Source organism: Arachis stenosperma, chromosome 10 (assembly GCF_014773155.1).
Source record: "Arachis stenosperma cultivar V10309 chromosome 10, arast.V10309.gnm1.PFL2, whole genome shotgun sequence".
In the NCBI taxonomy this organism is placed as follows: Eukaryota; Viridiplantae; Streptophyta; class Magnoliopsida; order Fabales; family Fabaceae; genus Arachis; species Arachis stenosperma.
The window spans coordinates 14,984,271-14,999,504 of NC_080386.1; the positions used below are offsets into that span (position 1 = coordinate 14,984,271).

A 15,234-nucleotide genomic window follows, 5' to 3' on the forward strand; every position below is an offset into this window, starting at 1 on the left:
GGGCCCAGAAATCACCCCCAGCGTTTTCTGCACATGGTGCATGTCACGCATACGCATCAGTCACGTGTACGCGTCGCTAGTCTTCTTCGTGAGTCACGCAGACGCGTCAGTCACACGCACGCGTCGCCATGAAAATCTCCAAATCACGCGTACGCGTCAGGCACGCGTACGCATCACTCTTCGCTGCCATCTCTTTTGATTCTTGTGCTGCAAAAACTCCATCAAATCCAGTTGAATGCTACCTAAAATAAACAAAATTGCAAAAGACTCAAAGTAGCATCCATATTGGCTAAAAGATAATTAATTCTTTATTAAACTCAACAAATTAAGTGCAAATTCACTAGGAAAAGATAGAAAAGATGCTCACGCATCAGCCTGCTACGCTTCTGGTGTGTCTTTGCTTCGGTGGTAATTTTTCAAACTGGGACATCAATTCGAATTGGGACATTTTCCACTGGTATATAAGATTTGGTTATCCTCTTTGTATCGAAAAATGCATCAGACAATTCATTTGCTATTCTTTGCAAATGTATAATCTTTTGAACTTCTAGTTCACATTACCCTGATTGAGGATCTAAATGCATCAGCGATGATGCATTCCAATTAAGTTCCTTTTCAGGAAGCTTATTCTCTCCCCCCTAATGTTGGAAATTTTGATTCATCAAAATGACAATCTGCAAATTGGGCTTTAAATACATCCCCAGTTTGTATCTCAAGATACCTTACTATAGAGAAAAAATCATATCCAACATATATTCCCAATTTTCTTTGGGGTCCCATTTTGGTGCGATTAGGTGGTGCAATGGGAACATATATCGCACACCTGAATATTCTTAAATGGGAAATATTTGGCTGCTGGCCAAAGGCTAATTGCATAGGAAAAAACTGATGGTAACTCCTTGGCCTCAAACGAATAAGTGCTGCGGCATGTAAAATAGCATGCCCCCAAACCGAGGTTGGGAGATTTGTTCTCATAAGCAAGGGTCTAGCAATTAATTGGAGTTTGCGTGTGAACATGAGCTACTGGATGTTCAACACTTATTCCATTAGCCATACAATAAGCGTTAAAGGCTTGGGAAGTAAATTCACCAGCATTATCAAGACGAATTACTTTGATTGGATTTTTTGGAAATTGTGCTTTTAATCGAATTATTTGAGCCAGTAATCTCGCAAATGCCAGGTTGCGAGAAGACAATAAGCACACATACGACCATCTCGAAGATGCGTCTATCAGGACCATAAAATATCTAAAAGATCCACATGGTGGATGAATAGGTCCACATATATCACCTTGAATCCTTTCTAGGAATTCAGGGGACTCAAATCCAATCTTTAGTGGTGATTGTCTTAAAATTAACTTCCCTTGAGAACATGCAGCCCAACAAAATTCACTAGATTTAAAAATCTTCTAGTTCTTTAGTGAATGTCCATGGGAGTTTTTCAATAATTTTCCGCATCATGGTTGTTCCCGGATGACCCAATCGGTCATGCCAAGTTATGAATTCATTTGGGCTAGTAAACTTCTGGTTTACAGTGGCATGTGATTCAATTGCACTAATCTTGGTATAATATAACCCAGATGAAAATGAGGGCAACTTTTCTAATATAACCTTTTTATTAGAATCATGAGTTGTGATACATAAGTACTCATGATTTTTCTCATTCATAGTCTCAATATGATATCCATTTCGGCGAATATCTTTAAAGCTCAACAAGTTTCTTAGAGACTTGGTAGACAATAGTGCATTATTTATTATGAATTTTGTTTCTCCGGGAAACAAAATTATAGCTCTTCCAGAGCCTTCTATCACATTGCCTGAGCCAATAATAGTATTAACATATTCTTCTTTTGGCACAAGATGGGTAAAATATATATATATATATCACTTTTGAGAATGGTGTGCGAACTTGCACTATCCGCAAGGCATACATCTTTATTATATATCCTTGTCATTTTCTTCAAAGATAAATAATAATAAAATGAGTAGCAATACATTCACAGTTAAATTGAATTCTTGATTGGAATTATTTTTCTAAGAAACACTGTACATAATGTCATATACTAAAATTTTTATTTTAAAACTTGACATATTTGATGATTTCAAAATTCATAAACATTAATATTTCATTACTTATATACATCATATTTGAAACTTAAATACATAGAAAATAAAACTTAACAATAAGTTCTTTACATTATTTATTTACATGAATACTTAGCAATCTCACACATTAAACTATTCCATCATTGATCAAATGACCAATATTTTCTTCAGGATCCTCAAAGAAATCGGATACATCATAATGAGTGGTGGAATTTTCAGCATCATTTGAAACAAAATTTGTTTCCTTTCCTTGATCATCATTTTTCAAAGATGCTTGATAAAGATCGACTAGGTGCCTTGGTGTACAACAGGTACGCGACCAATGGCTCTTTCCACCACAACGGAAATACTTATCCTCTGTTGATTTATTTTGCCCAATATTTCTTTCTTTATCCCACTTCTAATGAGATCCTCTCTTTTGAACATAATTCCTTTTCCTTCCATAATTTTTCTTGTTATTAAAACCTTGCCATTTACCTCTTCCGGGGTAATGATTTGCCGTATTTACTTCAGAAAATAGGGCGGCGCCAGCTGGGCGTGCTTCGTAATTCTTTAAAAATAACTCATTGTTGCGTTCAACAACAAGAAGGCAAGAAATTAACTCAGAATATTTTTTAAACCCTTTTTCTCGATACTGCTGATGCAGGAGCACATTCGAGGCATGGAAGGTTGAGAAAATTTTTTCCAACATATCATTGTCAGTTATCTTTTTCCGACATAATTTCATTCGTGAGGTGATTCGAAACATTGCATAATTATATTCATTTATGGATTTAAAATCCTATAGACGCAAGTGCATCCATTCATATCGGGCTTGAGGAAGTATCACCATTTTTTTATGATTATACTTTTCTTCAAGGTCTTTCTAAAATCTGCAAAATCTTTTAATGTGAGATATTCATTTTTTAATCCTTCGTCAAGATGACGACGAAGAAAAATCATGGCTTTGGCTTTATCCTTCTGAGATGCATTATTTTCAGCCTTAATGGTATCTCCAAGATCCATTGAATCAAGATGGATTTCAGTATCTAATATCCATGATAAATAATTGTTTTCACATATATCAAGAGCATTGAATTCAAGATGAGAGAGCTTTGACATAATGAAAATTTGTTACCTGAGTCTTCCTAAAAATTTGATCAGAGTCTTGTGTTGATAATGTGTTGTAAAATAAATAGAAAAGAGGTAATAAAATAAAGTATAAATAGAAAAATACTACTATCAATATTTACCAATACTATTATACTACTATAAAATAATATATTAATATTATAATAGTAGTATATGAAAAGAGAAAATAAAGAAGTGCTTTGTAGTGTAAGAAAGAGAGAGAGGGACTAATTGTTTTATTATTGTTGTGTATTGTAAGTAAGGCTATGAAGCCTTATTTATAGTTGTACAAGATTAGCTTTTTCAAGCTTTGGAAAGGATGGCACCGTCTACATTAAAGGTTTGTATTATATAAGCACCTTTTAATTGGATAAAGGGTTAGTGGTCATCCATACTGTAACAGGTGTTTTTTTTTAAAAAAAATATCAAAACCACACCGTTTATCAAGAACCGGCCGTTCACCGGTCCGTTCCAACTTGCCGGTTCTTGATCGGTTCAACAATTTTTAAATGGTTCAAAATGGACGGTTATTAGCAATGGATTGGACTTGTTTTCATGTTGGTTTTTGGTTGGATCAATTTGACCAGCGAATCCAATCCAATTTTCAAAACCATACTAAAACCACATCCATGACCCAAATATTCAAATCTTTTATAGCTGTAGCAATCTTGGAGAGCAAAGAATAGTTATAAAACAAAGATAGTGACAACAATAGTATATATGATCATTTTCTAGTATAATGAAAGAGTAATTGATAAAGATCATTTTTTAGTATATATGATCTTTTATAATAATAAAATAAAAATAGAAGGAATAAAATTTTATATTTTTATATTAGAAATAAAATTTGATATTTATCCTAATAAAATTAAATAATTGATTAGTTATAATTAATATATTTAAATAAATAAAACAAATTAAATAAAAATATTTTTAAGAATTAATTAAATTAATTAGTTGATACAAATAATTAGTATAATTGATTTGATTTAATTTATTGAATTCAAAAAAATAAATTAAGAAATAGTTAATTGAATTTAATGAATTAAAAAAACAAATAGGAAACACTCTTTTATAAAGATAATGATTTTCTTAACTAAATTAATCTCTATTTATTATATTCAATTAGAATAAATAACAAATTATCTATTTTAATATGCACCTTATAAAATAATAAATCAAAATAATTGATATAATGAATTATAATTGATTAATTGATATAAATTATAATAAATTATTTTATATTTAAATATCTAATTAAATCAATTAGTTGATATAATTAATTCATTGTAATGAATTGTATTTAATGAGTTAAAAGAAATAAATTGAAAAACACTTTTAACAATTAATTGTTTGATATAAATTATAATAAATTGTGTGATATTTAAATATCTAATCAAATCAATTAGTTACTATAATTAATTCACCATAATGAATTGTGTTTAATAAGTTAAAAGAAATAAATCGAAAAATACTCTCAAAAGCATGTCACATCAGATCCATCATTAATTGTAGAAACTCGATTTTTATATAATAGAATAAATGAGTCAATTAGATTGGTGTCGAGCGCAGTAACTTGTGGGGGTTTACTGCAGGGTAAACTAGCCCGTGGGGAGACGACAAGTGACAATACAGTGGATGCTGCTTTGACTGATGGTTAGTGTTAACGAGTTGATTAAATTGGTGTTGAGCATAGTAACTTGCGGAAGTTTATCGCAGGATAGACTTGTAACTACGTCGCCCAAAAAATGTCGTCTGTATATGGGCTTTGTAGGTAAGTGAACAAACTTTTATGAATTGTTTTGGTTTTTATTTTTTCTAATACTAGTCCAATATAAGTGGTTATAGATTGAAACAAAATATTTTGTCAATTTACTAAAGTCAGATATCTCTCATGTCCAAAAAACAGAGAAAAGAAAAAATTAAGTTATTTGTTTAGACTTTAGAGAAAACTTTATAATTTGATTCTAGGAAGCTCATCCTAAAAATGCAAAAAGGAGCAAAGTGATGTGGTCGGAAACGTCGATTATCATTTATTATTACGTGAGAAATATTGGCAAGTTATTTGTGTTATATGTGTCAAAATGTGAAGAAATTAAATATTAAACAACAATTGTTTATTAGATATATAAGATGTTGTTAGGAAAACTCTTTTATTCTACAAATAATCTCAATGTACGAAAGATTATATTAATAGAAAAAACTCTATTCACTGGCTAAATCGTAAACCTTGGTCACTAATTGACTATAAAATTGCGAAAGAGAAAACATTGTTTGTATACTAAATATCATACTGAATTTTCCAATTCCAAATATAACTTTGTCACTCTTGTCGTGCTAGGATGATCACTAGCAGAGCATACACCAGCCCCTTGGCAGTGTCAGTTTTCCCTACCTTTGCTTCCAGCGTGTCTGGTCCGCTTGAGTCCTCCTCATCCCTTAATTTCGTTGTTCCACAAAAAATTAGAACTTGCTTTGGTATTGCTTTCCATTCCAAAACAAAATATACCTAGCATAACCAGACCACGAGTACATTAGACAACACAGTTTAGCAGCACCTCAGCCTAAATAAGTAGCTTCGATTTTATTCATGTTGTAAATCTACGGTAGATTACACAATTTTCCCACTTTGCCTAAATTTGATCTTCAACCTCATTATAGGTCGTATGGACACAGAAATTAATAACCCTAACTACTATTTACATGCGTACCACAATAACGAAATAAAATTAATGATGTTACACAATTCCAACAGTTATCTTGCTTTCAACCACTATCAGATCCGCCATGGATACTCGCTTCTCCATTTATGAAGTTTTCCCTTGCATGGTACAAGAGACCGCCTCTTCTCTAGACTTTCCAGGTCCGCCGCCATGGCTGCCGTTATTCCAAACCTCAAACTATCCCCCGACAATAACGCCACCCGTAGACCTTTTCTCCTTTTTCGTCGTTAGCAATTACAATTAGCAGCACATAAACATTTACTGCACCACTATTAATGCATTTACAGTAGTTACGCAGGGTCAAACTATCGCTTCTACAACAATGCATTTGACACATGTTATTTCTCTATTGGTTGTGGCGCCTTGGGCAGCATAGACACTTGAAATGCGATGCCACCACAGAACTCACCATATATATATATATATATATATATATATATATATAGAGAGAGAGAGAGAAAATCATCTTTCTTTTTTAGAGATTCTTACCAGACTAGCATCGGAAAAAGTGAACACATGGTATTAGATTTTTTCTGTGGACACAATAAGAATGGTGATTGATGAAATACGTGAAGAGCTTTGATCTTGTGAATATCTAGCATATACTCATAAAACTTAGTTGATAGAAGTGTGTTAGGATTAATATTGGGCCTATAACTTACTTAGAAAATTATGCTATAAATAGGAGTATGGTATAATAGTGTGGGTATGCATGATGAAATTGGAAACTCTAACTCTTCTTTTGGCCCTAATTCTAGGGATCTCTATCCTATTTCCTCTAATTTTTACCTAATTCTCTCAATCTCTTGATACATTATTGTATCAAATGGTGCTTTCATTGAACATCATGCCAGCAGCGATCACTGCTTCCCATGGTGGTTCGAATTCAAGTCACATTCCTTGGCATGATGATGTTCCAATATTCAATGGCAAGAACGAGGCTATTGGTGGATTATTTGTGCTTGGAAACGGTGGCATGCCAAAGAAACATCGGAGTTCAACATTTTTGAGAGTTCATCGGGGGACTAATCGGACGCAATCTGATGTGGTTTCGGCTCTGGCGGCAACACAATTTGGTGTCAGACTGGCAAACCTTTGATATAGCATTCCTGCATCGTTACTAACCAGATTTTCAACCAGTATTACCATAAATTGCTCAAAATAACATTTCAGATTGGAATATTGATTTAAAAGAAGTAGTATCCCAATTCAGATATCAACTACACAGCAATTCCAAAATAGTAGGACATTGATTTAAAGCTTTAATTCCAAAGATTCCAATCAAATCAAATTCATCACTTTCAAAAGAAAACGATTATAGTGAAGTTCCAAGAATTACGAACACGAACGATGAAGAAGTTACAAACAAATTTGGTGGTAGCGATACTATGCAGACTGCAAAAGATCGGTAGTAGCCCGAATCTGTGATGGCGAACAGAGGAGTTCTGAGGACAGATCTCAACGAATGATAGGAGGAAGAATGGCGGGTTGCACCATCGGAGTTGCTGAAACCATGGACAATCGTCATGGATGACGAAGAGAGGTAGCATGGCGGAGTTGCCATCGGCACCGAGGATGGTGCCTTCGTGATGGGGAGGGGTGAGAACGGCCGAGATCTAAGGCAATTCTGCAACGATGATGATGCCAAGAGAAGTGCCGAGGTTGGTGCTTTCGTGAAGCGAAAGGGAGAAGTGCAAGGTGCTCTAGTAGCATTGATGAGTGCTCACGCTATTGCAACCACCATCAGTAACAGAGATTTCCAAGCTTTTGGGTTCCGTTGAGTCTCTCTCTGATCGTGGTTAAGGCACCACCAATCATAATGGTTGTTTTCCCTTGGGATCACGATAGAAGACGAAACAGTAATGGCTTGCAACGGCTAGCGGTGGCTTCGGCAGGTTGTAAAACAAATGCCACAACAAGTAGCACAGAAGGAAGATGGAGAAGGAAGGATGGAGGACGGACAGCGGTGCTGATTAGATCGCCAGATCCTTCATGCAAGCTTACAATGGCCAGCGGTGTGCTTGTTGAAGCTGTGGTGGCTCGTTCTTTCCTAATTTTCACCTGAAAAATGAAAAGAATGAGAAGGTATTGCTCCCTCCTCAAGGGTTGGGCCTCTACTTGGTATGCTCAGTCCAACTTCAATTTCTGCAGAATAGGTCTAGGCCAACTTTCAAAGAATTATTTTCATATTTTCATAGGCCTAATTTTTTTTAAACAATGGGATCTTGATGGTAAATTTTTTATTTTGAGTTGTAGCATAGAAAATATTATTATTTTAGGATTAATTGTTTCTTTTATTATTTGTAATTCACATTTACATTTTTAATTAGGATATTTTTTTTCCACAAGCTTGAGGACAAGGTTGTTTTAAAAAGAAAGGTAATGTTAGGATTAGTATTGGACCTATAGCTCACTTAGAAAATTATATTATATATGAATAACAATATGAAATAATAACGTGGATATACATGATGTAATTAAAAACTCTAATTCTCGTTTTGACCTTCATTCTAGGAATATGTATCCTATTTCCTTTGATTTCTATCTGATTCTCAATCTCTTGATACATTATTGTATCGCAGTAGATGTAATAGTATAAATATATATTTAATGTAATTAGAAATTCTAATTCCCCTTTTGGTCTAATTCTAGGATCTGTATCCTATTCCCTTTGATTTCCATCTGATTCTCAGTCTCTTGATACATTGTTGTATCACAGTGGATGTAAGTTAGTCATATAAATTAAAAAAAGATTCTTTGTTATATGTGATCCGACACATTCAACGAAGTGAAGTAACGTTTCAGTCTTACCGCACACCGCACTTAATTCAATGATCAAGCAAGACGCAGAATCATAGTTGTAAGAAATGGAGCAGACTGACCGATTTGATCGAAAAATTAATAAACCGATAGTTTGGCCGGTTCGACTGATAGTTTGGATCGAAGGTGCAATTAAACCGCCAAAAATCAAACGGTTCGTCACAAATCAGCCAAAAACTAGCCAATTTGTTACAAATTCATGAACCGGCCAGTTTTACGATACTCCAGCGTTTCACAGGTCTTTGGTGCTCCAACGCCTCTTGGTAACAGCATTTGAATATTGGATCCAATATTCAAAAATGCATGCAGAGAGAGGTTTAAACTCATAAATTCATGTCCTCTTGCTGCATTCCATCAAGACATGCCACCAGGCTATTTTGTTCATTTACTATTTTATGTGCTAGTTATTATATATATTATATGCATACATAATTGAATTATTTTATATTTATTTAATTTAATTTTAGTTTTATACTCACTTTTTTTAATTTATAATTATTTAGGATTTATACAATTACTAAAATAAGTATTAAATATTTTAATATTTATATATTAAAATACTAGTAAAGATATTTATTTTAAATTTTTTAGAGTATTGAGTCAAGTAGTAAGTTTTTGAGAATTTCGACTTAGGACTAATTAGTAGGGACATATAAGTATTACTATTAAATTTCACATGATAAATTGATAGAGGGACTATTTCGGAGGACCAAATCGGTACTTTAGTATTTTCAAAGGCTAATTAATTCGAAATCGAAAATTTCATAGACCTAATTGTAACTTTATTTAATTTTTTATTATTTTTTATTTTTTATTTATGTAGGACCAATTTTACCAATTCAACTAATAATTTATTGATTGAACCAATAAACTAATAAAATAATAACTTAATCGATTCGATCACCGATTTATTTCTGACAATTATGCACGGAATTGATTATCAAATCAGAGAATGCTCCAAGGCTCGCTTCTTCCCTTCTATACAACAACCTTGCGCTAAGGCGTAATAGTTTTCTAACATGGGCAAAGCACAATGGATTTCGTTCTCCCAAAACTTGACTGATGATCAAATAGTCATCTTCTATCAATTAATCATGGGAGCTAGTTCCATTACGAGTAAAGAAACAAGGCTTTCCTGAACTGTTGACTTTAGTCGTCTCTTTCTATTAAGTCATAGATCCAGGAAAGGATCTAAGTAAAAGCTAGGCTCAAGCCACTTCTACTTTACCTAAAGTGTGATGTGAAGATAATTCTTTCAATAAGTTTCAGTCTCTCCCAGGAGTGATTTCTTTTCGAACATAGGAACGTGCAAGGATGCATGCATATGATTTTGTTTGTTTTGCGTGTTTCTTATATATGGCCTCGGTCACATCTTTATCAATATTCTCTCGTTTGAATGGAGTAATAATTTATATGATTTGAGTAAATATTTAAATTAATTCTTAAAAAGTTTTAAATTAGATATTTATTAATCAATAACTTTTTATTATTTTAAAATTTTTTAGACAAATTGGTTATACTGTAAAAGAAAATTAATTTATCTTATAATTATAATTTTTTAAATTTAATTATTTTATAATAAAATTTTTTAAAGATTTATTTTTTAATATGCATATTAGAAATTTAATTGAAAGTAAGGTAATTTGTATAACGAGAGTAATTCTTAAAAAAATTAAAATAATAAAATTTTATTAAAAATCAAATTAACTAATTTAAAGTTTTTTACGGACTATTTTAGTATTTATTGTTATAATTTTTAATTATTAAAAAAATAAATTAATGATGTCAAAAATATTTTAGTTATGTTATTTTTATATCTTTTTATATTATTTTTCTCGCTATCAAATGCTAATTTACTTTTTTTTTTCCTTAATATCACTTAAGTTCTGTTTATTTATATATATTATACATATTTATTTATTTTTAACAGATGTGTACTTTTTCATAAAAAATATTTTAACAATAATGTAGATACAAGATGTAAAGAAAAATAGACAATGGGAGAGCATTTTTTCTTTTAAAAAACAAAAAAAATTAACCCTCCCAAAGCACCTCTCTACTAGTCCATCGAGTTCCTGGAAGAAAGTTTTGTTGGGAAGAGTTAGCCAAGGCATTTTCAGTTATGGCGTAAATTCACGTCTACTTATTTTAATTTTATACAAAGATAATAATTATTAATGATTAAAAGATAATTTAATCAAATATATCAAAATATTTGACAATAATCAATTATAATCTTCAGATAAAAATAATTATACGTAAATAGTCCGCTTCACTTATATACTGAATTCAAAATGTGCTCATCAAAGTATTATCCTCGTGTTCATATTTTTGATTCGGATCTCGGAATCTTGAATCTTTGGTCATTTAAACAATGAAACATTGAGAATATCTATTATCCTCTGAATCATTTTTTGCAGAGCAACTTTAACTCTTACAACTCAAATATTCAAGCTGGTTCAGAAGTCGGTTGGTGTTGGATTGGTGCGGCTTCAAAGGTTTATAACGCTCGTAATGGTTATTTATGACTCAGTAAGAAAATGTTTAGTTGGGAGGACAGGAGAATTGGCTTTGGCTTTGGCATCAATATGTTCCGCAAAAGCACAAATTCTTAGCTTGACTACATCTTCGAGAGGCTCTTCCTACTCCTGCATTTCGTTTTAAGAGGAGCATTTTGCACACGGATAGCTGTCCACAATGTTTCTCAGGTCAAGAATCTATTTTATATTGCATTCGGGATTTTGTCCAAAAGTCCAGCTAATTTGGCAAGTTTTGGGGATCTCCGATCAACCATTGGATTTGATGAGTTGGTACTTATATAATAGCAAATAACGCCCCTTTAGATTCTTTTCTAGTCTCTGGTGGATTTGGAGTTCGAAGAATAACGAGATCTTTTATGTCCACGAGCCTTGGACCACGGACAAGGTAACTGGTATGGCTTTGTTCTTGGAAAAGGAGCTCCGAAATATTTTATTTTGAGTTGCAGCGAGTGTCTATACCCTCCACCATTAGTGGCTTATAGATTTCCCTATCGGTGGGTACCTTTAAGATTATGTGATGCTAGCTATTCTACCAATGGTGCTCGGGTTGGTTTTGAATGTGTCAGCAGAGATTGGAAGAGAATATGGCAACAAAACTGTCTGAAAACAATTGAAAGTGATAGTATTCTGCAAGGAGAGTTGTTTACTATTTGGAGAGACTTTCTTTTAGATTGGGACTCAGGACAAAGAAATATTATATGTGAGACAGATTGTGCGGAGACCTTTATTATTGTCATTTATAGGATTGCTCTGATTTTTTGATCCTTTGGGATTGAAAATTCGAGTATCATGTCTTGACAATGGCGTACTGATCTCTAGTTGATCTTGAGATATGCAAACACAGTAATAGACATCATGATAAAGACTGCGCAATAAGAATCCTTTCTCTCTAAATAGAACTTCCATTGCCTTAAAAAGAGTTTTAAGAGTAGTATTTAGTAGAACTATCTTTCTTAAACAATTATTTATTTATTTATTGGTTTTTTTTTCATCACGAACAAAAAAAAATTATTATCCTCCAAAATACACACGCGGTGATTAATTTGATTTGGTTTAATGCGATAAAATAAGAATAGGAAACTTATACAACAACCCATCATTCGAAAGCCACAACTAAGTGACCTTATTAATACAAACAAATGAATCAAAACTTTAAAAGTTACTAAATAGGAAACAAATAATAATAAAGCATATAGCTAGATACTTAAACTTAATTAGAAATAGATGAAAAAATCCTTCTTAGCTTTAGTTATTATTCTAATATTAATGCACATAAAATCAAATCAAGAACATATAGCTGCTAATAGTAGTTCATCATCAGAATCAAACATCTGAGAAGTAGTATTTGAGGAGTTGTTGGCACTGAGGCAATGCCTCATCCTTCAAGAAACCAAGGTTATTAGCATAGTGGACATGGTTGAGTAGGCCATTTTTATAGTGGGACAGCACCAAGGTGGCCTTGCTACGCCCTGGGTCTGCTTTGCTGCACCCCAACACTGGGCTGTGAACAAGAACACTCTCACAATTGTGCTCATTGAACTCTTTGTCAACCTCAATTCCGTATGTTCCAGTGTTGTCTGTTTTAACTTCCGTGTAATACTCTACTTTCATTGTCTTCTTGTTTTTGCACTGAATTGCAACCGTTGCACCTAATTAATTAACCAAGAATTCAATAAAATCACATTAGTTAAAGTAGTCACCTTCTCAGAAAGACCCATATATACATGCAAATAGTTTTAGTTGAGTGGTAAATAATAATAGTTTTACCAAATTTATAATTAGATTTTTATATATTTTTTTATTTAAGTCTATATTATTTTTAATTTTGTAATTAGGTCTTTTTTAATATAAAAATTATTAGAATTAATTAAATATTTTTTTGTAAATTAAAAATATTCATAATTAAAAATATAATTAAATTTTTTATTATATATTTTTTATAAGAAATGTTCGATTAATTTTAATATTTTTTATAAAAAAATACTTAATTATAAAATTAAAAATAGTATAAAAATTTAATTAAAAAATATAGAAATTTAATTAAAAATTTAATGAAATTAGAGAAATTAATAGAGTAATTAAATGATAATGATAATGTACCTGGAATGTAGAAGGTGGCCTTAGTTTCAAAACCAAAACGGCAGGTATCACAATAAACTCTGCCTTTGACATGGCAAGCTTCTGTTGCAAAAGCAAAAGAGAGGGACACCAACACCAACACCACCAACTTATTCGTTCCCATCATCATGGTTATGACTTACTCTAATTTGATGAGTATATATGTAGTTAGTAATGTACCAAAATGGGAGTGAAAATTATATATAGAGAGGAATTGGAGGAACAATATAGTTAATTATTATTATTAATTTTATATAAGTGTATGCTAATTCTAAATATTCTCACTATGTATACATATCTCGTGTGTTTTTCAGAGACCGCGCCTAATGCGCCATAAGAAGTGAATCATGTCTCAAAGTCTAAAGTTTATAACTTCGGGATTGGTGCCATTAATTCCTTCCACATGCGACCTAACATGCTCCTTTTTCTTCCTTCTCCGTCTCTTCCGTTCTTGATGCTTACTTTCTTAATTAGTTCTAACTAATTAATTAATATATATCCACGATTATTTTGTTAAATTATGATTGATTTTAGATTAGTTTGTTTATTGGGATAAGTTATTTTGACACCATTTTACTTTATTTTTGTATGCGTGCTTTTAGTAATTTATCCTTTTTACAAAACTGAATAGCTCAAATATATAATTATATAATATAAATTGTATAGTTTTAAAAAATATTATAACATTATTATGTCTATATAATAAATTCATAGTTTGATAAATACATACACAAGAGTATTTAATTTATTTTCATTTGAGAAGTTTAAACAACTAAATCATTAGTGAATTCATTTTTAATATTAGTAAGATTAAATGAATATTTATACAGTAGTATAGTAACTAATAATGACTCCATAATAATATACAACAAAAATTAAACAAAATGGTGTGGCAATACCACAATAGTCATTTTGGGTGTGGTAAATAATAAGTTAATAATCTGTCTCTACAAAGTTGGAGGTATGAATTTTAAGCTTTTATTATAGAAAGTTGACTATGGATATTAGATAAAATAGCCCTATCTAAAAGGAGACTACGGGTAAGCTTCTCTAAAATAATTACAAAAGGAGCTCTGATTTTATTCATCTGAAATTCAAAAAGCTCCCCTCCTTTTTATTACTTTCTTTTTAATCCACTTTTACCCTAAACACAATAACTGTGAAGGAAAGTTCCACTAATTGTCTCTTGCCCAAAAAAGAACAAGAAATACTTCTCCTCGAACGGACTAAGGCTATAAAGTAAGGGTACTTTGTTGACTAGTGATATATGTGTTGGGATAAATTTTGGACATGACATTAGTTTGATATCTTTTATCTAACCGTATATTAATTAATGAAAATTAAAAAATATTTTTTCAGATGTACTTAACACACATGGAAAAAAATTGTCTAGATAGATAGAATAATTTTTATTGATTATTAAAAAGACATTAAAAAAATTAATCTGTATCAAAAAAGTTATTGATGTTATGGATACCATCTGTCTACTTGGTTATGAAATTGTATTCAAACATATCTTGGGACGGATTTAGAAATTTTAATTTGGAAGGACCGAATTTTATATAATTTTTTTATTCTATAAAAATAATTAACATATAATTATTAAAATTAGTTTTTTAAAAGATTTATCAAAAAGTATATATAATTATAAATTTTTTTTATAATTCTATTTTTAATATGATAATTACATCATAAAAATATAACAATATCAATATTACATTATAAAATTATAAAATACCAATAATTTATAGCGTGTTTAGGTAAAAATTATCACATATCTTATTAATTAAAATTAATTCTTTCAAAAATTTTAAAAAT

General features: G+C 31.4%; 1 protein-coding gene across 1 annotated transcript; it reads right to left on the reverse strand.

The window, feature by feature from the left end:
• Positions 1 to 12,523: 12,523 nt before the first annotated feature.
• LOC130957631 (protein DOWNSTREAM OF FLC-like) lies at positions 12,524 to 13,569 on the reverse strand. Its single transcript, XM_057884482.1, has 2 exons — positions 13,399 to 13,569; positions 12,524 to 12,947 (listed from the first exon to the last, which is right to left on the reverse strand). The coding sequence occupies exons 1-2, from the start codon at positions 13,544 to 13,546 to the stop codon at positions 12,622 to 12,624; spliced, it is 474 nt and encodes a 157-aa protein (XP_057740465.1). The 5' UTR covers positions 13,547 to 13,569; the 3' UTR covers positions 12,524 to 12,621.
• Positions 13,570 to 15,234: the final 1,665 nt, after the last annotated feature.

Bases quoted from the DNA above. Each gene is read 5' to 3' on its own strand.
- LOC130957631 (XM_057884482.1), bottom strand. From the start codon at position 13,546: ATGATGATGGGAACGAATAAGTTGGTGGTGTTGGTGTTGGTGTCCCTC. The intron at 12,948-13,398 runs GTACATTATCAT...TTAATTAATTAG, and splicing joins GGCCACCTTCTACATTCCAG to GTGCAACGGTTGCAATTCAG.